The sequence below is a fragment of the Myotis lucifugus genome, unplaced genomic scaffold (genome assembly GCF_000147115.1).
Source record: "Myotis lucifugus unplaced genomic scaffold, Myoluc2.0 scaffold_383, whole genome shotgun sequence".
Taxonomy (NCBI): domain Eukaryota; kingdom Metazoa; phylum Chordata; class Mammalia; order Chiroptera; family Vespertilionidae; genus Myotis; species Myotis lucifugus.
Genome location: NW_005871431.1, coordinates 557,594 through 578,703, shown reverse-complemented (window position 1 = coordinate 578,703; position 21,110 = coordinate 557,594). Strand labels below are relative to the sequence as shown.

Genomic DNA, 21,110 nt, shown 5'->3' with positions numbered 1-21,110 from the left:
CACAGAAGGATGGAGATTAGAGCATCACTAAGATTTCAGTACATACAGACATTGTAGCACCTGGTTGTTCAGGTCTCAACAGATGCTGAAGACAACAACAGCTGAGGCCTCCGAGAGGTGAGGATGGGGCTGGGTGAGGCCAGGGGAGCCTCCTACAAGCCAGCCTGCACCCCAGCCTTTCTTTCCAACATGGTGTCTGGGGACCACCAAGCTGGTGATGGGAGTTGTTAAGTGCAGGGGGCGGGGCCTGGGACCCATAGCTGTGGCAGGAAGCACTCAGTTCACCTGGAAGCCTCCATGCTCAGCTCCCAGCCCCGCGCTCCAGGCCCTGGGGCCCGCCAGCAACCCAAGTGCCTCCACATCTAGCATTAGAACCCAAAGGTGGCTTGGCCATGCCCGCACCCCAGCCCCTCCCTGGCTGTACTCTGACGGGAAACCAAATGCCTGTTTCTCCCTTTTCTCAGCTGGGTCAAGCAACAACTGGAACCACCCCTCCACTAAGGACCCAGAACCCTGGTGCCCAGTGAGCTCTGTCCACCCCCCCCCCCCCCCCCCCCCAGCGGACCAGCCCCCTTCTTGGCGGTCAACGGCGGTCCTTCCTGAGCTGCACACATGGTTGAAACCTCTATGCCACCTGAGGGAGGATGGGAAGGAGGTGTGTGTGCAGCCTCTTGTTATGACATGAGTAGTAGTGACTTTGTCACCAACCCTGGCGAGGTGACCTCAGCTAGGTCACATTCCCCTGTAAGGCTAAGAGGAGGAAGGGGTGGGGTGGGGACTGGTGGAAGGTCCCAAGGAGGGGAAGAACCCCAGAAAAGGGGATGCAGAAGGAAGAGATGGAAGGGGGGGCGCGTTTCTAGTGCAGATGGGTGGTCCTGGGGTGTGTCCTAAGGGAGCGGGGTGTGTCTGGAATCTTTCCCAGTTTGAGGGTTGGGGACCTGGGCCAGGTCAGGCAAGAGAGGGCAGGATGGGGGGTGAGGGGTGTCTTCCCGAGGTGAGGATCCCACGTGGCATAGCAGGGCTGGCAGGGGGTCCTAGGCAGGTCGGAACAAGGCTCCAGGCCTCCGGGAATTGGGCCATCGGAGGAAGGGTGAGGCCGAGCATGGGTGCTGCCTGGAGAGGACTGGGAGCGCCTGGAGTCGGGATCAGGTACCACCCACAGGGTGAGACCTGGGTCTTTCCGGGGGTGAAGTGTCAGAAAAGGGGGCCAGGAGCTAGGGCAGCAGACAAAAGGGGAGGGTACCCAACGGACCGGACCCGGTCTAGACCTCCAAGTGAAAGGGGTGGGCTGTCCTGGGCGGGATCGGGGAAGAGGTTGCAAGTCTGGGGGGGTGGATCCGGACGCTGGTCAAGAGTCGGGGGTCGGGGCCACGGTCACCTTGAGCAAACACGAAGAACTCGAAGAGACGGCGGAAGGCGGGCGGGAAGAGCCGCGAGTAGGCGACTGCCATCTTGAAGAAGAGCGCGTGGAAGAGCCGGTCGCGCACGTTGATGAGCGGGTTGGGGTTTAGGTTGGGGGTGCGGGGCCCCGCGCGCGGGGGCAGGGCCGCCGCCGTTGGGCCCGGGCCCCGGGGCTCCGGGCGCCGCGTGCTCCGACATGCCGCCCAGCGTCGCACCTTAACGGCCCGCGGGTCCCCGAGGGCGCCTCTCGGCCGCCATCGGCCGTCCTCTCCGCCGCCGCGCTCCTCACGGCCCCAGGGCCGCCGCCGCCGCCGCCATCTTCCGCCTCCACGGCCCTGCTGACGCCAGCGAGTCGCAACTCCGGAAAGAACAGCCCTTCCACGCCCGCGGGGAACGTAGGGATGCCGGCGCTGGGCCCGCGGCGGCCCCGCCCTCTCGCCCGGCCGCGCCGGGGGGCGGGGCTGCGTCTGCCTGGTCTTTTACATACTGCCCCCACAATACCCCGCGGCTTCTAGTACATGCTGGACGGTAAAACTAGTCAATATATGAGGGTTTTACGTGATCAAAGACACCTTAAATAAGCGCAACGGTAGGATATGTTTGTTCATGTGGCGCTGTAGAAAGCCAGGTCAAATGGAAGTGTAAATTATATTGCTCTAACTGTAAAGTAATTTCATTGGTCGCCTTTAAATATGCTGTGGGGGGGGGACAGCAGTAGGTGTTTGTGCGTATCGCCCCAACTCCATGCCATACCTTCTCTCTTGGGCTTGGAGCTCGAGTGACGTAATATGCCGTCGCGGCGCCCCGCCTTTCCCACTCATCGCACCATTTTAGCGCCTAGGCGGCCTTTCGTTCGGAACCAGCCGTCAGCGCCTGCTGGCGACGGGCCCTTACTTTACTGAGCAAGACGCGTGAGGGTAGAGTGGTTTGTAGAGCCATGTCTTTTGTCTTGACACCTGCCTTTATTTCTCCCAATGGGTTTTTGCCACCCCTCCCAACTGTCTCCCTGTTCTATGTAGCTCGCATGCCCAAGGCGTTGAGTAATACAACCCAACATTCATTGAATGCCTACTGTATGCCAGGCGCTTCCACTCCTACGCACCCTAAGATTCTAGGCAGAGGTTGGCTGCATGGGAGCGTAGAAGGCAGGAGCAGGAGACAGGAGGTATGGGGGCCAGGACCCTGAGCAGCGGCCCCGAAGAAGGAGAAGGACAATGGACATCTGGTCTGGGGCAAACGGGTTTAGGGAAATGAGCAACGCAATAGGCAGGGTCCCTGCTCTCACAGAACTTGGGGACCAGCATGGAGACAGGCAAACAGACAAGGGGTGTCTGGTCTGGTTCCTGATGTCGAGCGCACAGCGTGAGGGGTGCAGATGGGGCCTCTGAGAAAGGCCAGGACCTGGGAGGTTGTGGGGGTGGCTGTTCTGAATTGAATCGTGTGGTAAGGGAGGGAGGTGACTTCAGCTGTCACCCATCCCAGATGTTGAAGGAAAACCTTCCAGACCTACCTGTCGGGTTTCATAATCCTAGGAGCCCAACAGCCTGAGTGAGCAGACAAACCCATTCCTGTGCTACCACAACCAGGAGGCAAAAGTCATTCTCTTCCTGTGCTCCTCGTGGTGCCTGCATACGGTAGATGCTCAAAAATCACACTCTTGAAATTATTATGGATCACCCTCCCCCCCCCCCCCCAGGTTACTTCTTAGTTGCAAAGGGGAAAAAATAATTTTTTCCAATGGAGAGGCCAGGCCGACTTTATCCCCTTGACCTGGGGAGCATTCCCAGCCGCACTGTGGCAGGCGCTGTGGGTCTCTGATATGCCCAGCAAGGCCCAATGCGCATGGGCTCCTGGGCAGGGAAATTTAGCCAGTGTGGCCAAGAAGCAGACTTTTAAACTCAGTTTATTTTTGTTAATATAATAATGTACGTTGAAATAGCCCCACGTGCCAGTGGCTGCTGTATCCAGCAGCGCAGTCTAGAGCTCACTCCCACTTAATAGATAACACGAGACCCACAATGCCAATGCAACTTCACCACGAGTGAAAACTGTGGCCAGCCTCTGGACAGTGCCTGGCCTCCTTGGAGAGTCACCATCAAGAAAAAGAACAAGTGGGGAAAGACAGTTCTAAACCTACACCACAAGAGACAGAGGAGGATTGAATGTCTCGCTATCCCTCCGGGGACAGCAGGGAAGTTAGAAGCCTGGCTGGACTTCCGAGGATGCTGTGGGGTTGGGTGTAGGTGGGGGGCGTGGGGGTGTAGCTGGTTTGGGGCAGGTTGAGAGTTACATTGGGACTTGTGAGGGGGGCACTGAGCAGATGACCCTCCAGCAGGGGCTGGAAGGAGGACAGTGCAGGAACCAGGTAGAGAATGTCAGGCAGAGGGCATAGCTGAAGCAAAGGCCCTGAGGCAGAGCAAGGAGAAGGCCCCCATGCCCTGAGCAGAGAGCATGGTGGCCTAGCGGACACCTTTGTGGAGGGGTCAATGGGGATCTATGGCAGATTGTGAGCAAGAGAGGTTCCTGACCCAAGTTAACAGGCTGAGATTGTTACTTTGGTAGTTTTTGCTGCATCATGCTTGTTTTATTTTTATTTTTTTAAAATATATTTTATTGATTCTCCAGAGAAGAAGGGAGAGAGATAGTTAGAAACATCAATGAGAGAGAAACATCGATCAGCTGCCTCCCTCACACTCCCCACTGGGTATGTGCCCACAACCAAGGCACATGCCCTTGACCGAAATCGAACCCAAGACCCCCGAGTCCACAGGCCGATGCTCTATCCACTGAGCCAAACCGGTCAGGCAATGCTTGTTTTGTCTGAAGTGTCCAGGAGCAAATAATGCCTTTTTGCAGAGAGCAAGGGAAGCACCTGAAGCCCCCCAGGAGGCGCCCAAAGCCTCTCCTGAAGGGCCCAGTCCTCAGTCCCACCCTGACCCTTTGGGGTCCGGCTCAGAGCCCAGACACTGCAGGGAGAGGATTGCCATAGAGGTGGCTGCCTCTGCTCCTGCAGCCCCCTGTGCCCAGACACCAAGACCCCTGGGTGTTGGAGTCCAGCCCCAGCAGGTCCAGGGGTTCCCAAAGGTGTGGACGGAATCGGCGAAGAAGGAATGACTCGGAGACAGCGTTCAGTTGATCAGCATAGCCAGGTTCTCCCTTTATTGTCCTGTTACATCTGTATTTATACCATTTGATCCTATATGCATGCCTCTATAATCACATCATGGTATGTTTTGGGTAACCTTCTACAGTTCCTTGTTTTATTTCCATAGTTTCTTATCTGACCTTTGGCAAAAATCCTGTCTCTATCTAGTTCTGTTGATTTTAATCTTGTCTACGTTAATCTCTGTGTTCCATTATAAGGGCTATTCCAAGGTCACTGCTCTACTGATAAGCTACAAGGAAGTGACTGAAGGAGATTATCCTACCCAGTAAAGGTTATGTCCTCCTAGCCTCGCTGCTTGCCTTCCCTGGGACTGCCCTGTGTCGGTGGGTCTCCAGGGGTATAGGCTTTGGTGCTTTCCCTGGTGGGCAGGCTCCTGGGGATGTGGGCCCAACAAGTCCCAAATTTATTGCCAACAGTCTTAGTCCAAGTTCTTCATAAGTAGTACGTGGTATTTCTGTAACACTAGGGAGTTTTACTGATTTATTCTCTTCCTTAGTCCTGTTAATCCCTAACTCCAGGGAAAAATCCTCACCTGGGGAAACAACCTTTCTTGGGGAGGTGGTCCTGTTTAAAACACATAGCGCTGCCCTAACCAGTTTGGCTCAGTGGATAGAGCGTTGGCCTTCGGGCTAAAGGGTCCCAGGTTTGATTCCCGTCAAGGGCATGTACCTTGGTTGCAGGCACATCCCCAGTGGGGGGCGTGCAGGAGGCAGCTGATTGATGTTTCTAACTCTCTATCCCTCTCCCTTCCTCTCTGTAAAAAAACATATGCCATATACGCCAGGTCCCTTGAAACATAAGCTGTGCAGATGTCTCTTCCCTGCAGCGACTGTGTCAAGCAGCAAGGGTGGACCGGCTTCCGGCACCTGGGCTCACACCTGGCTGGTGTGGCTCAGTGGTTGAGAGTCAAACTACGAACCAGGAGGTCACTGTTCAGTTCCCAGTCAGGGCATATGCCCAAGTTGCAAGCTCGATCCCCAGTGTGGGGCATGCAGGAGAAAGCCAATAAATGATTTTCTCTCATCATTGATGTTTCTATCTCTCTCTCCCACTCCCTTCCTCTCTGAAATCAATACAAATATATTTAAAAAAATATCTCTGGGCTCAGACCCCTGCCCAGCACCCGAAGCACCTGCAACCACTGGTCCTCCAGCCCCTGCAGTCTCCCCAGAAGTCAGCCTGGTTGGTCAGTGAGTGCCGTGGGTTCAAGGGCACAGGGTAGTTGCAGAAGCTCAAGACCTCCCTGCCAGGTTCCCCAGCTGAAGCCAAAATCCCTAAGATTTTTGACATGTGTAACTCAACAGCCTTTATCTCAGGGATTACACAGATGGATCCACAGATGTCAGTCCTAAGGGCAGAGGTGCTTTACAGACAGGAGAGGGAGGCACCGAAAGGTGGAGCATAATTGTAGAAGGCCACACAGCCAGCTGGGCAGTCATAATTTGAACCCAGGCTCCAAGGCAGGGACACTGAAGTCAGAGAACTAACCACACAGAATCATACTAGTATAATTCTACTAGAGGCCTGCACCAGGTCTACGAATTCATGCACCAGTAGGGTCCCTCGGCCTGGCCTGCGGAATCGGGCCGAAACCAGCTTTCCGACATCACCCGAGGGGTCCCGGATTGCAAGAAGATGCAGACCAGGCCGAGGGACCCCACCGGTGCATGATAGCGGCCGGGGAGGAACTAGGGAGGTTGGCCAGCTGGGGAGGGACCATGGGAGGGCTCCAGGGCATGTCCGGCCTATCTGGCTCAGTACTGATCAGACTGGACCCCAGCAGCAAGCTAACCTACTGGTAAGAGCATCTGCCCCCTGGTGGTCCGTGCAAGTCATAGTGAGCAGTTGAGTGAACTTAGCATATCATTAGCATATTACACTTTGATTGGTTAAACGGACAACTGGACACTTAGCATTTATTATATAGGATCAGTCTGAGTTCCTTGGGCAGAGGTCCTGTAATTACAAGCACACCTCATTTTATTGCATTTCACTTCCTTGTGCTTCACAGGTGTTGCAGTTTTTGTTTTTGTTTTTTAATATATTTTATTGATTTTTTACAGAGAGGAAGGGAGAGAGATAGAGAGTTAGAAACATCGATGAGAGAGAAACATCGATCAGCTGCCTCCTGCACATCTCCCACTGAGGATGTGCCCGCAACCCAAGTACATGCCCTTGACCGGAATCGAACCTGGGACCCTTCAGTCCGCAGACCGACGCTCTATCCACTGAGCCAAACCGGTTTCGGCTGGTGTTGCAGTTTTTACAAATGGAAAGCAAGACCCTCCATCAACAGAAAGATTATTACCTGCTTTATTTCAATACTCACTGTATTAAGATGGTCTGGATCCGACCCCCCATTCTTCAAGTATGGAAATATAAATAGTCTAAGCTCTGGAACCCCAGGATTTCAAAGTCTGGGAGGTCTGAGTCTGGATTTCTAGGGTTCTGGGACTCAAGAGCCTAGACCAGGGGTTGGCAAACGTATCTGTAAAAGGCCAGAGTCAGTATTTCAACTCTGCAGTCCAGAGACCACCCAGTTCTGCAATAACGGTTAGTGCTGAAGGTGAAGAGTCAATAAGCCAACTAGCTGGGCACCAATAAAACTTTGGACACCGAAATTTATTTATTTTAATTAGTTAGTTTTGGTTTTCTTTTTTTGTATTTTTTGGGGGGTGGGGCACCAAAATTTAAATAGTTTGTGATTTCCAAGCTTTGTGTAATAGTATTTTGTAAAAAATTATTTTCACCCAGCTGGTGTGGTTCAGTGGTTGAGCATTGACCTATGAACCAGGAAGCCATGGTTTGATTTGGTCAGAGCATATGCCCAGGTTTCGGGCTCAATTCCCAGTGGTGAGTGTGCAGGAGGCAGCCGATTGATGATTCTCTCTCGTCATTGATGTTTCTATCTCTTCCTCTCTTAAATTAATAAAAATATACTTACAAAAATTCTTTTCAACCACTTAAAAATGTAATATCCAGCCCTAGCTGGTTTGGCTCAGTGGGTAGAGCATTGACCTGAGGACTAAAGGGTCCCAGGTTCGATTCCGGTCAAGGGCACATGCCCAGGTTGCGGGCTTGATCCCCAGTGGGGAGCGTGCAGTAGGCAGCCAATCAATAATTCTCTCTCATCATTGATGTTTCTATCTCTCTCTCCCTCTTCCTTGCTCTCTGAAATTAATAAAAATATTTTTTTTAAAATGTAATATCCATTCTTAGCTCATGGGCCACCAAAAAAATAAAAGGCAATATCTGGATTTGGCCTATGGGTCCAAACAGCCCCGGCCAGTAGAAATAAAAGACAAACCACACACATAATTTTCAACTTTCTAGTAGAATTAAGAACAGTTTTGTAATATGTTTCACATCACTCTATATCTCAAAAATATGATCATTTTAGCATGACACCTTTTTCTGGACCATGTCTTTGAAATCTGGCGTGTTTCCCACTCACAACACAACTAGAAACATCTATGAGAGAAACATCCATCAGCTGCCTCCTGCATGCCCCATACTGGGGAGCGAACCTGCAACCGGCCCTGTGCCCTGACCGGGACTCAAACCGGTGGCCTCGGTGTAGGGGACAATGCTCAATCCACTAAGCCACACTGGCCAGGGCCAAGGTGCCCAGCTCTTATGTGGCACAATGTCCCAGGCACATTTGGGGGCGTGTGGTGAATATCAATGTGGGAAGCAGACCATTTCACAGGTGGGAGACTGAGGCTGGGTGGTTTTGCAGGGCTTGCCCGGGTCTCCAGCAGGCGCACAGGCTGGCAGGTGCTTCTAGGGTTTGGAGCCATCTAGGCTCAGTCTTCTTGTTTCTGTTTCGGCTCCCGGCCAGCGCTGTGGAGGCCCCGCCGCCCCCCCCCCCAATAGAAATGCTGTAGGGGGACCCAGCGCCCCGGGATGTGGGCGGGCTGCTGTCCTGTGAGTATGCCTGCCTGGACTGGCATGAGTTGGACACAGGGCTGTAGGCATAGGTGCGGGTCACATGCAACTTCTCAGAGCCCCCCAACTCAGATGGTATCCCTAGGGAGTAAGTGTTGGCCCCCCGGACAAGCACCAGGGGCCAGGCCATGGCAAGGAAGCCCATGGCCATGTTGCCAGCAGCCACTGACCTCTGCAGGCTGGCTTGAGACCTCTTCATAGTGCCTCCAGAGTGTCCTGGGGCCACCTCTTGCCCAACGGGACCTGCATGGAATCTACCTGAACACCCCATGCCCCTACTACCCTCCCAGCTCCCACCTAGACACCAACAAACTGCACTGTTCCCATCCTGAGTTGCATTGCCTCATTGTTGACCCTCCCACTTTCACTGGTCCCCATTTCACAGATGATGAAACTGAGACCCAGAAGGGAAGGAACCCCCCCCAAGACCATCCAGCTAGGACTTGAACCCTGAAGAAAGGAGTCTTCAGATAGATGGAATGGGAGAATGACAGGCAGAGGAAGAGGAAGCAAACATTGAGAGAGTGGGGGGCCAGCGATGAGTGCTCGCCAGGGAAGGGGCATCGGTAAGTCATCTCTGAGCCCTCACAGAGTCCAACCCCCACTTGTCACATGTGTCAAACTCCTATACATGCTTCAGAACCCCATCTCATGTCTCCTCTTATGTGCACCTTTCCTTGACCCGTCCAGCCAGTGGAGCCTCGACTTCCCTTCCAGGTTCCTCCACCTCAGGCCCCTTTTTCTGTACTGTGCTTGTTCACATGGGGCAGGGGACTTGGTGCCTGGCTCTGTCTTCCCAAGGATGGGCAGGAGTAAGGTCTCCTGGAAGCCAGGATTGCCTAGCAAGGAACTGGCCCAGAGGCCGTGTCAGGGAACTTTTGATGAATGAACAAATTACTGAATAAGTGAATTAATTTATTCTGTTATTTATTTATGTATTTATTTATTTATTAAATATATTTTTATTGATTTCAGAGAGGAAGGGAGAGGGAAAGATAGAAACATCAATGAAGAGAATCATTGATCGGCTGCCTCCTGCATGCCCCTCACTGGGGATCGAGCCCAAAACCAGGGTATGTGCCCTTGACTGGAATCGAACCTGGGGCCCTTCAGTCCACAGGCCAACGCTCTATCCACTGAGCCAAACCAGCCAGGGCCTGTTATTTATTAATTTATTGATTTATCTGTACAAGCAAACATCACCTATTGAGCACCAACTGTGTGCCTGGTCTGGTAGCTTGGTAGCCTCAGCCTTAACCCCAAGACATCTCCTGACTTCAACTCTCTGCTATTTCATACACCCCTCCATCCCCCATCATTCCTCAGCCCAGAATTCAAGGTCCCTTCTCATCCCCCATCCCCCAATCTATCTGATTGATCTCTACATGCTAGCTGATGGTCCCTCTAGTCCAGCGGTTCTCAACCTGTGGGTCGCGACCCCTTTGGCGGTCGAAGGACCCTTTCACAGGGGTCGCCGAAGACCATCCTGCATATCAGATATTTACATTACGATTCCTAACAGTAGCAACATTACAGTTATGAAGTAGCAACGAATATAATTTTATGGTTGGGTCACAACATGAGGAACTGTATTTAAAGTGCCAGAAGGTTGAGAACCACTGCTCTAGTCCTTTGCACCTTTTTTTTTTTTCCTGCCAGGGACACTAATCCCTTTTGGACTGGCAAACTCCTACTCATCCATCAGAGCCCCAGCTCCAATGGCCCCTTCCTCTGAGGACTCCTCTAGTTCCCTTGTCCACCACCCAGCTATGGAGTTCCGGGAGGGAGGCTAAATTGGGAGGTGCTTCTAAGTGGCAGGGAGGAGTCCTCACTCGTGCACCAAGGGAACTAGGGTTCCATCCAACAACTCCCTGTCTGCCATCACTGCAGGAAGGGAAACTGAGGCCGAGAAAGGGTGCGAGAGCCACTTACTGGCCCCGCAGCAGGGAGAGGGCGGCAGTCGAAAGCCCCTGCCCCTCCCTTCCTCAGTTTCCCTTCGGGACTCCCGGGAACGAGGCGTCCGCGGGGCGGGCGGAGGCGCGGCGGCCGAGCCAGGAAGTCCGCGGCCGCAGGAATCCGGCGCATCCCGGCCTTATAAGGGCAAGCGCGCCGGGGGCCAATCAGCGGCGGGGGCGGGGGCGGACCCGCGCGTCCCGCCAGCAAACCCGCCGGGTCGTGGGTCCCGCCGTCGCCGCCGCCGCCGCCGCCGCCGGCATGAGCTCCACGCAGTTCAACAAGGGCCCCTCGTACGGGCTCTCGGCCGAGGTCAAGAACCGGGTGAGTGAGGGGCGCCCCCGGGATCCTGCGCCGTCTAGGCTCCCCGACATCTGGGCGCAGTGGCTCTGAGACCTGGGATGAAAGTGGCCCTCCTCGTCCCCAACATCCCGGTTCTGGGGGCGCCCACCGAGACTCGCTCAGCTCTGGGGGAGCAGAGAGGTCTGCGACCTGGCACTGCCCAGCGTCGGGGAGCGGTTGGGTCTGACCCCTCCCAGCCCTGGGCCCTTCCAGCGCTTCAGCCGAGGGAAAACGGAGGCTCCGAGAGGACCCCGGCAGCCCCTCCTCCCGGCCACACGTCTGTTTGGGGGCCACACAAGCTGTAGGAGGGGAAGCGGGTGGGCCAGGTGTCTTTTTAATTAGGGTGTGGCCACCCCCCACCGGAATTTCCCAACCTCTCACACCTGGGAGGAGGCAACAAGGGGAAGTTGCTGGAGGAGGCGGCGGCCTGCTTGGGCTGTTCCCTTGTATGTTCTCTTTGTCTCCGTCTGACAAAGGAACAGCAGAGGGGTCCACAGGGCGCCCGGGTCCCCTAACATGTGTGTTTCGTAACCTAAAAACACGGGGCGGGGCCAGTGGGAGACACTTTTTAAGAAAACTCGTGTGGTTCAGGCTCAGAGAGGGGCAGACACTTTTGGAGGGTCACACAGCCGGGCCCATCTCGGGAAGGGGGACACAGGGGGTGATTCCAGATCCATGGGGAGGTCTCAGGCCTGAGAGCAAGGGCCTTTCCAGCTGAGGGGCGCTCACCCCCCCCCCCCCCCCACACACACACACATACATACATCCTCCCACCAGACATCTGGGAAGGAAGCCTGCCTGGGCATGCTGAGGACACAGTCCGGCCAGCCCCGGACGGGGCCTGCAGTTGGCACCCTAGGACCTGTGACAGGAGGGAGAATTCTCCATTGCCTCCAGCGGGCTCCTTGGAGCCTCCCTCCATCCCTTTGACAAAAGGGGAAGCTGAAGCTTAGGAAGCCCTGAGATAGAGAATGGTCACTCAGCAGGCTCTGTCCCCCTCCCCCCCCCCCAAGGATCCCCCCTCCAGCAATAATCCCACAAAGTGAGCATGGAACAGTGACAGAGTGAGCATGGAACGGTGACAGACTGCCTGTGCGTGCTGTCCCACACGGCCAAGGCAGTTTAAAGGCCCCAGTTTGCACATAGGGCTCAGGGCTGCCCAGGACCACACAGCTTGCAAACGGCAGTCAGGACTGGACGGCCACTGGTCCTCCTGGACCTGGCGTTTACCCCAGGAAGTGTGTGAGAACCGGAAGCTTCGGAGATGGAGTGAGACAGGGGCAGGTTGATACCTGCACGGGCCGGTAAGGTCCGAGGCTCCCTGAAGTCAGGCCTCCGTTTGTAAGTTTGGAGTGTGAGTTGGTCACCGACCAGCTTGCCACGGTCACTTGTCCCTCTTCCTATGGCTTGGAGCCCAGGCCCTGCCCACTTTTCCAGCTACTTAAGACAGGGGAGACCCAGAGACCTCTGTCTGGCCCACGTGCCTCAGTTTACCCCCAGCTGATTGGCCTGAGGCAGGCGGTTGTCCCTTGTGTCCCTCTGAGCAGCTCTGGCCACTTGATTCTGGGCCGGGTGACTGACTTTTAGACCATTGGGAACAGCTGGTCCCAATTTAGCAGATTTCGCAGAAGGCGGTGGCTGCATTCCTGGCAGTTTGCGGTGAAGAATGCTTCAGGCCACTGTGGGGAGGGCCGGGCGCCTTTGCCCAGGACCCTGGCCCCCTTGAGCCGTCATGGACGGGCCCCAGCTGGGCAGGCGTTCCAGGCATCCAGACCAGCCCGTCTGCCTCAGGCTCAGCCATCGGGACGTGACCCTGCTCATTCCTCAAGCTGAACAAAGCTTCATCTGGGCTGGCTGCTCCCCCAGCCCTGGGAACCAGGAGACGGAAGCCCGAGGGGGTGGGCCAAGCGGATCGGGTTAGCCGGCCAGCCTCCTGCCTTTGTCTCCCCCGGGCTCTGGGCGGGTGATTCCATATCGTATCCAGAGGGTTTCTACGCAGTCACCAGGAGGCAGGCCAGGGTTCAGGAGACCCCTGTGCAAACCATTCCAGACATTGATGGGAAACAGGTACAGGGAAGAGAAATCATGGGGGAGTTGGGGCAGAGCCGAGTAGGAATTAGGTCTGCACAAGGTTTCAGTCCCCTGGGGGATGGGAGGAGAGGAAAAGAAAGGGCCTCCCCGTGGGGATCTGTGAGTAAAGGTGGGCAGGGGTCTGGGGCAGACAACGCACCCAGTGGGACAGTCTGGTCCTGAACGGGGGGCTGGACTCAGCTTTCTACCACCCCCAGGAGCTGCCCTGGGGCTGACCAACTCTGCCCATTTTGACTTCTTGGGGCTGCCCTGGGCTTCAGCCATTCTGACTTTCTCAGACGTCAGTGCTCTGGGATGCTGCCGCTGGAAACGGGGTGTGTGTGTGTGTGTTTGTGGGCAATGGGCGGGCGCTGATGGGGGACCAGGAGCACATTTATCCAGGACAGCACTGAGCTGGTCAGCAAAGCTCAAGGGGGGCGGGGGGATGCATCATAAGCAAGAAGCTATATTATAACAGAAGGAAGCCCTAACCGGTTTGGCTCAGTGGATAGAGCGTCGGCCTGCGGACTGAGGGGTCCCGGGTTCGATTCCAGTCAAGGGCGTGTATCTTGGTTGCGGGCACATCCCCAGTAGAAGATGTGCAGGAGGCAGCTGATCGATGTTTCTCTCTCATCGATGTTTCTAACTTTCTATCCCTCTCCCTTCTTCTCTGCAAAAAATCAATAAAACATTAAAAAAAAAAAAAGAAGGAAAATAAGGAGGCAGGGTTAGGGAGAGAGGGGTACCGGAGGAGGGCCGTCATAGCTAGCGTGGTCAGGGAACTCCTCTCCAAAGAGGCGACCTTCAAGCTGTGACTAGATGGAAGGTAGGGACCCAGCCATGCAAACATCTAAGTCAAAAGTGACAGCACATGCACAGGCCCTGAGCCAGTAACTGGTATGGCCAGTGCTAGGCACAGAGAATGGTTTGGTGGTCCCTCAGTAAGTTAAACAGAATCACCACATGACCCATCAGTTCCACTCCTAGATATGTTCCCAAACTAATTAAAATAGGTGTTTCAGAAAACCTGTACATGGGTATTCACAGCAGCAGGACTCACAATGGCCAAGAGATGGAAACGGCCTAAATGCCCGTCAACTGGTCAATGGATACACACAATGTGGTCCATCCACACAATGGGATATTACTCCGCCGTGGAAAGGAATGAGGCACTGACACGCTACAACATGGATGGATGGACCTTGAACACATGCTACTAGTGAGAGAAGCCGGGCACAAAAGGCCAGAGTGTGCGATTCCATTTATGTGAAATGTCCAGAACAGGCAAGTCCAGAGACAGGAAGTGGAAGCAGAAGGGTTTGTCTCTAGTGCAGGTAGAGCAGGAGATGAGGGTTTGGCACCATTGGAAGTGGATTAGAGCCAAAGTTTGTCAGTGAGAGAGAGGAGTGTGTCTGTGGAGGATGGTTTATCTGTGCCTGTGAGTGTCCCTGCTGATGGGACACGGCTCCATAATGTGGGGTCGGCCAGACCCCTCTGTCTCCTTCCTATGGAGCCACCAGCCTCACCCCATCAGCAGCTTCAGAGAACTTCTGCTGGGTGTGTCCTCATCCCAATCTTATGCCCTCTGCTCCTGCAGCTTCTGTCCAAGTATGACCCTCAGAAGGAGGCGGAGCTCCGCGGCTGGATCGAGGGACTCACAGGCCTGTCTATTGGCCCCGACTTCCAGAAGGGTCTGAAGGATGGAATTATCCTGTGCACGTGAGTGTGGGTGTTGGCACAGGCTTGTCATGTGGTCGTGCCCCACTTGCCGTTGGAAGCCTGCTTGCTCTCCCCTCGATGAGTCTGTGTCTTTCTCTTTGTGTGTGTGTGTGATGGCTTTGTTGAGGATCTCTAGCAGGAAGCATCCGTGTCTTATGCCCTTCCTTTCATGGGAGAGCCTGTAAAGTTTCCGGAGGCCTTTCTCTGCTGCATCCTTCTCGACTATAGTTTAGACATTCCGTGGTTTGCACATGTGAATGGAAATTCTCAGATTCACTCCCAGAAATCAGGGCTTCTGGATTGTACTCCCAACACCCATTATTGTCACTCTTTAGCATCTTTGCTTTGTGGGTGAAGATGACATTGCAAGAGGGGAAACTAAGGCCCAGAAAGAAGCAGTGAGTTTGACCAGGAAAGTGGCTAAGAGGAGAATTAGCCTCTTGGGTCTGTGAGACTCAGGCTCACCTATGCTCATGGAGGTTCCTGTTTCCTCCCCACCCGTGTTTCCCTCCCCCCAGACTCATGAATAAGCTGCAGCCGGGCTCAGTCCCCAAGATCAACCGCTCCATGCAAAACTGGCACCAGGTGAGGGACTGTCGGGTACAGTAAGGATGGGGCTGGGGGACCCCATCTGACCTGTGGGCCGTCTGAGGTCCTCTCACAGCCCCTTTTGTGTCTCCTCCCAGCTAGAAAACCTCTCCAACTTCATCAAGGCCATGGTCAGCTACGGCATGAACCCTGTGGACCTGTTCGAGGCCAATGACCTGTTTGAGAGTGGAAACATGACACAGGTGCAGGTGTCTCTCCTGGCTCTGGCAGGGAAGGTGAGGCCCAGAGAGGGGCAGCAACTTGCCCAAAGCCACACAGCAGACGGTACAGATTAAAGGTGCTGACAGACACAGTCTACCCCTTCTTGGGCTCACAGTCTGATGGAGGAAGCAGACTATAAACCAAAAATTTTTTTGTTTGTTTAAAAAGTCTTTATATTTAAAATTTTTAATTTTTTTGTATTTTTTGTTAATCATCAACAAGGATATTTTTTCATTGATTTTTAGAGAGAGTGGAAGGGAGGGAGGTGGGGAGAGAGAGAAAGAGAAATATTGATGTGAGAGACACACATGGATTGGTTGACCAGGGCCAGGGATTGAACCTGCAACCCAGGTATGTACCCATGACTGGGAATTGGACCCAAGGCCCTTTGGTGCACAGGCGATGCCCCAACCACTGAGAAACACTGGCCAGGGCAAAACTTTCTGTTTTAGAGCAGTTTTAGGTTTACACCAAAATTGAGAGGAAGCTACAGAGATTTCCCATATGCCCCCTGGCCAGGTGCAGCCCACTCCCGCTCAGGCACAGCTTCCCCCACCATCCACATCCTCACTGGAGTTTGAACCATTTGTTACCACTGAAGAACGGCCAAGCACATCTCCTCAGCACCCAGAGCCTAGAGTTTACAAGAGGGTTCCCTCTTCAAGTCATTTTCTTATAAGCTATAAGTCATAGATTGTGAGACATGCCTGGAGGAAGAAGAAAGAATTAGACCAGCCCTGGCTGGTTTGGCTCAGTGGATAGAGCGTCAGCCTGCGGACTGAAGGGTCCTGGGTTCGATTCTGGTCAAGGACACATGCCCGGGTTGCAGGCTCGATCCCCAGTGGGGAGCATGCAGGAGGCAGCCGATCAATGATTCTCTTTCATCAATGATGTTTCTATCTCTCTCCCTCTCTCTTCTTCTCTGAAATCAATAAAAATATATTAAAAAAAAAAAAGAATTAGACCAATGTGTGGGGTCTAGTGACCCTTAAAGACCCTTAGGAAGCCGAACCGGTTTGGCTCAGTGGATAGAGCGTCCGCCTGCGGACTGAAAGGTTCCAGGTTCGATTCCGGTCAAGGGCATGTACCTTGGTTGCGGGCACATCCCCAGTAGGGGGCGTGCGGGAGGCAGCTGATAGATCTCTCATCGATGTTTCTAACTATCCCTCTCCCTTCTTCTCTGTGAAAAATCAATAAAATATATTTAAAAAAAAAAAAAAAAGACCCTTAGGAATAGGGAGGAGGCTCTCATGTCAGGAATGGTGTTCTGAGTGGTGTTTTCAAGGGCTGCCCCAGGAGGACCGGGGACGGGGAGATCAGGGAGGAGCCAGGGGCAAGTGTCCAAGTGAGAGTTGGGTAGAAGGTGATGAAAGATGAGACCCCCAGAATGCTTGGCCTGAGCAACAGGAAGGCTGGGGGCCAACAGGACCTCTGAATCTGACGCCTAAGTCATTGGGCAGCAGGCGAAGGGGACAGGTTGCAGCCCAGTCCTCCTCCAGGGTCACACACTCTGGGACCGGCTCAGGTGTCCAGGCTGCCCCTCCCTGATACTCCCAGCCCCCCTTCCCTCCAGGCCAAGACTAAGGGGCTGCAGAGTGGCGTGGACATCGGCATCAAGTACTCAGAGAAGCAGGAGCGGAACTTTGATGACGCCACCATGAAGGCGGGCCAGTGTGTCATCGGGCTCCAGGTGGGCACCAGGGCCCATCGGGGGTAGGGGAGATTCTGCTGTGACCCAAGCCCTGTCCCGCTCAGTGGCCTCTGGAGTTTCGGGCAGCCTGACCTCTCCTGCCCGTCTTCCTGCAGATGGGTACTAACAAGTGTGCCAGCCAGTCAGGCATGACGGCCTATGGTACAAGAAGGCATCTGTACGACCCCAAGAACCATATCCTGCCACCCATGGACCACTCAACCATCAGCCTGCAAATGGGCACCAACAAGTGTGCCAGCCAGGTGGGCCTCACCCAGTCCCCCTCAGGCACGCTTCACCTGGGCTTGTTCTCCATGGACACCCCCACCCTGGGCTTCCCTCCTGCCTTCTCTCAGCCTCAGCTTACTACGTGTCCCCAAGGAAGTTTCAACCTAGCCCCGTGCCTCAGTTTCCCTCAAGGGATTGACCTGAGGCCCATTCAACTCTGAAATGTTTAGACCCTGTGGTTCTCGCTTTTCCTGCTGTGTCACATGTGATGGGGGTTTGGAGCCCTCGGGTTTTCAGGAGGCCTTGGCTCCAGACTAGAAGCTTCCTGACTGACAGGGAGAGCTGGACCCAAACACCCCTGGTTCCAAAGGAGGGGGTCACTGGTAATGAATCATCTCAGCAGGGTCAGAACGGAGGGTGTCTGAGCAGGGCTTGGAAGGACGCAGAGGAGTGTGTCCTGTGACTGAAAAGGGAGATGGGAGATGGGGTGGAAATTTTGGAAACCTCATCCCTCCCGTCCTGATGCTCTCTCTTCCCTCTCCAGGTGGGCATGACGGCTCCTGGGACCCGGCGGCACATCTATGACACCAAGCTGGGGACCGACAAGTGTGACAATTCCTCCATGTCTCTGCAGATGGGCTACACACAGGGTGCCAACCAGAGTGGCCAGGTCTTTGGCCTGGGCCGGCAGATATACGACCCCAAGTACTGCCCACAAGGCCCAGTGGCTGACGGGGCTCCAGGGTCAGTTGGCGACTGCCCAAGCCCAGGGAAGGCCCCGGAGTACCCTCCGTACTACCAAGAGGAGGCGGGCTACTGAGGCCCCATCCTTGCAGAGTGTCTCCTCACGCCATCGTCCCATCGGGAATTTGGGGGTTTTCTACGTTTTCATCTTGTTTTTCTATGTGTTTAAGTTGAGGGTCTGTGAAAGCCAGATCCAAATGCATATAGGGTGGGGGTCCCTGCTAGGGCACACCCAGGTAGCAAATTTCCCAGCAGGCTTAGGGCCAAGCGGTTGCGGGGGGGGGGGAACCTGTGCAGAGAGGGAAACTGGCCCCAAATGCTTCCGGTTGCTTCTGCCCCTCTTCTCTTTTCTCTGCTGATCAGTTTGTGGTTTCTGTACCAACAGAAGTTTTAGGCAGTTTTAACAAAAGTAATTTTTTTTTTGGGGGGGGGGAATGGGGTGGGAAGGAAGGAAGTTCCTTGGGAGAGGGCTGGACCATAGTCCCCAGATATTTTAGGCATTGTGAGGGTCTGCGTTTCCCCAGGACCCTCAGGGCACCCGTGAGGAAACAGGCAGACAGGACAATAGAGTTCTGAGTGGTTGAGGCAAAGCCAGACCCCCACCTCTTCCATGCTATCCCCTCTCCCCTGCCAAGTACTGCACAGGGACCCCCACTAGGAGGCCCTCCCTGGGACCAGCCCCACCCAGGAGCCCTGGGACCAAGAGATAATGTGAAATACCAACTGTGGACCAAAGGCAATAAAAACCTCTTTTTAAAAGGAAAAGGTGAATTTTCTCTCATTTCTCTCTTCTCATCCTCTCAATTTTCTCTCACCTCTCACTTTTCTCAGACCTCTCTTCTCTCCTTATTCTCAGTTTGGTTTTCACGGACCTAGCCCAGGATAGCCCAGTCAAGGCCAAAGAGCTGAATCCAGTCCCAAACGGCTGACACCAGTTCCAAAGAGCCAGCCTAGACCCTAAGAGTCAGTGTAGCCATAGCCAGTCCCGGAGGGCAGAGCCAGGCCCCAGGAGCCCCACCAAGACCCAAGTAGCTGAAGCCAGTCCCAAAGGGCAGAGCCTGAGTCTGCAGAGCCTTGTGCTCCGTTAAGGAATGTTTTACTTCATTTGATTACTTATCGGAGTAGAGAGATAGGCTCCCACCTCCTGGGCTAGTCCCAGCTCTCTTCAGAGAAGAGCCGAGCTGAGCCCCGAAGGGCAGAGACTAGCCCTAAGACAGTGGTTCTCAACCTTCCTAATGCCGCGACCCTTTAATACAGTTCCTCATGTTGTGGTGACCCCCAACCATAAAATTATTTTCGTTGCTACTTCATAACTAATTTTACTACTGTTATGAATCGTAATGTAAATATCTGATATGCAGGATGTATTTTCATTGTTACAAATTGAACATAATTAAAGCATAGTGATTAGTCACAAAAACAATATGTAGTTATATATGTGTTTTCTGATGGTCTTAGGCGACCCCTGTGAAAGGGTTGTTTGACCCCCAAAGGGGTCGTGACCCACAGGTTGAGAACCGCTGCCCTAAGAGCTGAAGATAGTCTTGAAGGGATGATCCCACCCTAGTTCCTAAGAGCTGAGCTTCTGCTCAAAGAGCCCAGCTTAGTCCGGAAGGCGGAGCCTAGCCCAGTGATGGACACACGAACTCATTTTTTTGGTTGATTTTTCTTTGTTAAATGGCATTTAAATATATAAAATAAATATCAAAAATATAAGTCTTTGTTTTACTATGGTTGCAAATATCAAAAAATTTCTATATGTGACACGGCACAGAGTTAAGTTAGGGTTTTTCAAAATGCTGACACGCCGAGCTCAAAAGGTTCGCCATCACTGGCCTAGCCCCTAAGAGCCTACTATATCCCCAAGGAATTGAGAGGCCTGAAGAGGTAAAGCTAGTCCCCAACTTAGCCAGGAAGAGTTGAGCCCTGAGCTGAAGGGTGGAGGGAAAACATAAAAGGAAAAGAAGGTGCTGGAAAAAAATAAAATAAAAAGAAGGTGCTGGGATAGTTGGCAGTCAGGAGGTGTTGGCTTGGACACTCTGGGGTCCTGAGGGGCCTGGGGGGTGGGACAATGGGACAGATAGCTGGTCCTCAGCTTGGGACAAGAAGCTGAGGCCAAGGGTACAGATCAGTCTGGGTTGGAAAAATGATTTGAGGGCTAGGACCTGGGATAGGGGAAGAGGCTGGACCTCCTGCCTGGTTTTGAAAGGAGGTGGGAACTCAAGCCAAACCGCCACCTCCATCCCCCCCCCCCCCCCAACACACACACACTGAGTTGGGGCTCCACCCAGTGCGCCAGCATCCAACCTCCAGGCCTTTGCTTGTGCATTCACTCTACCTGGAGTTCTCTCCCTGACGACAAACTCCTATTCATCTGCAAAGCCCCAACTGCAAAACCTCCTTCCTCCATAGAGCCTTCCCCCGACACTGCTCACTCTTCCCAGCACCTCGTTTCATCCTGACGATCGTGTGAAACACACCCACTTTAACGGAGTGGGAAACAGTCGGGGTGGCCGTTAGGACCCAGGACTCTAATCTTAGAATGTTGGGGGCCCCCTCCCCTTTCTGCCATCACTTGTATCATCCCAGGGACCAACGATTGTTTGTGGGATGAATGATGAATAAATAGAAGCCCCTTTTTCCTGATGGACAAATACAGTCTCAGGGTAATCGGGCGAGTCTGGCGAGGGCCCGGATCCTGCAGGGGAGAGTGGGGGGAAAGGGGTCTCCTGCGACCGGGAGCGGCGGGACTGCAGCCCGGCCGGCGGGGGCGGAGGCCGGCCCGGGGGAGGTAAGCCTGCAGCCGCCGCACCTCACAGGGGCGCAGGCAGAGGCGAGGGGTCCTTTTTAGAAAACCGGCTCGGCGAGGCCCTGCGGTCACCCACCTACTTCCTCGGAGCGCGGCGCTCCCGCTGGCCCAGCTCGTGCGTGGCGGGTTCGGCGGCCAATAGCATGGTGGAGACAGGCAGGCTCTGCAGGGGCGGGGCCTGGTGTTGTTTTGTTGTGTTAAATTTTCATGTATTTTTGTATTTCTTTTTT

The 21,110-nt window shown here is 54.1% G+C and overlaps 2 protein-coding genes across 2 annotated transcripts in view; one reads left to right on the top strand and one right to left on the bottom strand.

Moving 5' to 3' along the window:
* TMEM259 (transmembrane protein 259) overlaps positions 1-1,794 on the bottom strand; it is a 6,148-nt gene extending 4,354 nt beyond the window's left edge. Inside the window, 2 exon segments of the mRNA XM_023743290.1 lie at positions 1,379-1,529; positions 1,531-1,794. Of these exon segments, the coding sequence (XP_023599058.1) occupies positions 1,379-1,529; positions 1,531-1,599 (220 nt within the window). The 5' untranslated portion in view covers positions 1,600-1,794.
* Positions 1,795-10,634: 8,840 nt separating this feature from the next.
* CNN2 (calponin 2) lies at positions 10,635-18,836 on the top strand. Its single transcript, XM_006101797.3, has 7 exons — positions 10,635-10,792; positions 14,478-14,599; positions 15,118-15,184; positions 15,286-15,423; positions 16,983-17,099; positions 17,216-17,362; positions 17,872-18,836. Exons 1-7 carry the CDS (start codon positions 10,730-10,732, stop codon positions 18,145-18,147), a joined length of 930 nt encoding a protein of 309 aa, XP_006101859.1. The 5' UTR covers positions 10,635-10,729; the 3' UTR covers positions 18,148-18,836.
* The last annotated feature ends 2,274 nt before the right edge of the window (positions 18,837-21,110 follow it).

What these genes read in the sequence shown, in the direction of transcription:
- CNN2 (XM_006101797.3), top strand. Translation starts at nt 10,730, where the DNA reads ATGAGCTCCACGCAGTTCAACAAGGGCCCCTCGTACGGGCTCTCGGCC. An exon ending in CCATGCAAAACTGGCACCAG is followed by an intron (nt 15,185 to 15,285) that starts GTGAGGGACTGT and finishes GTCTCCTCCCAG; the next exon opens with CTAGAAAACCTCTCCAACTT. An exon ending in AGTGTGTCATCGGGCTCCAG is followed by an intron (nt 17,100 to 17,215) that starts GTGGGCACCAGG and finishes GTCTTCCTGCAG; the next exon opens with ATGGGTACTAACAAGTGTGC.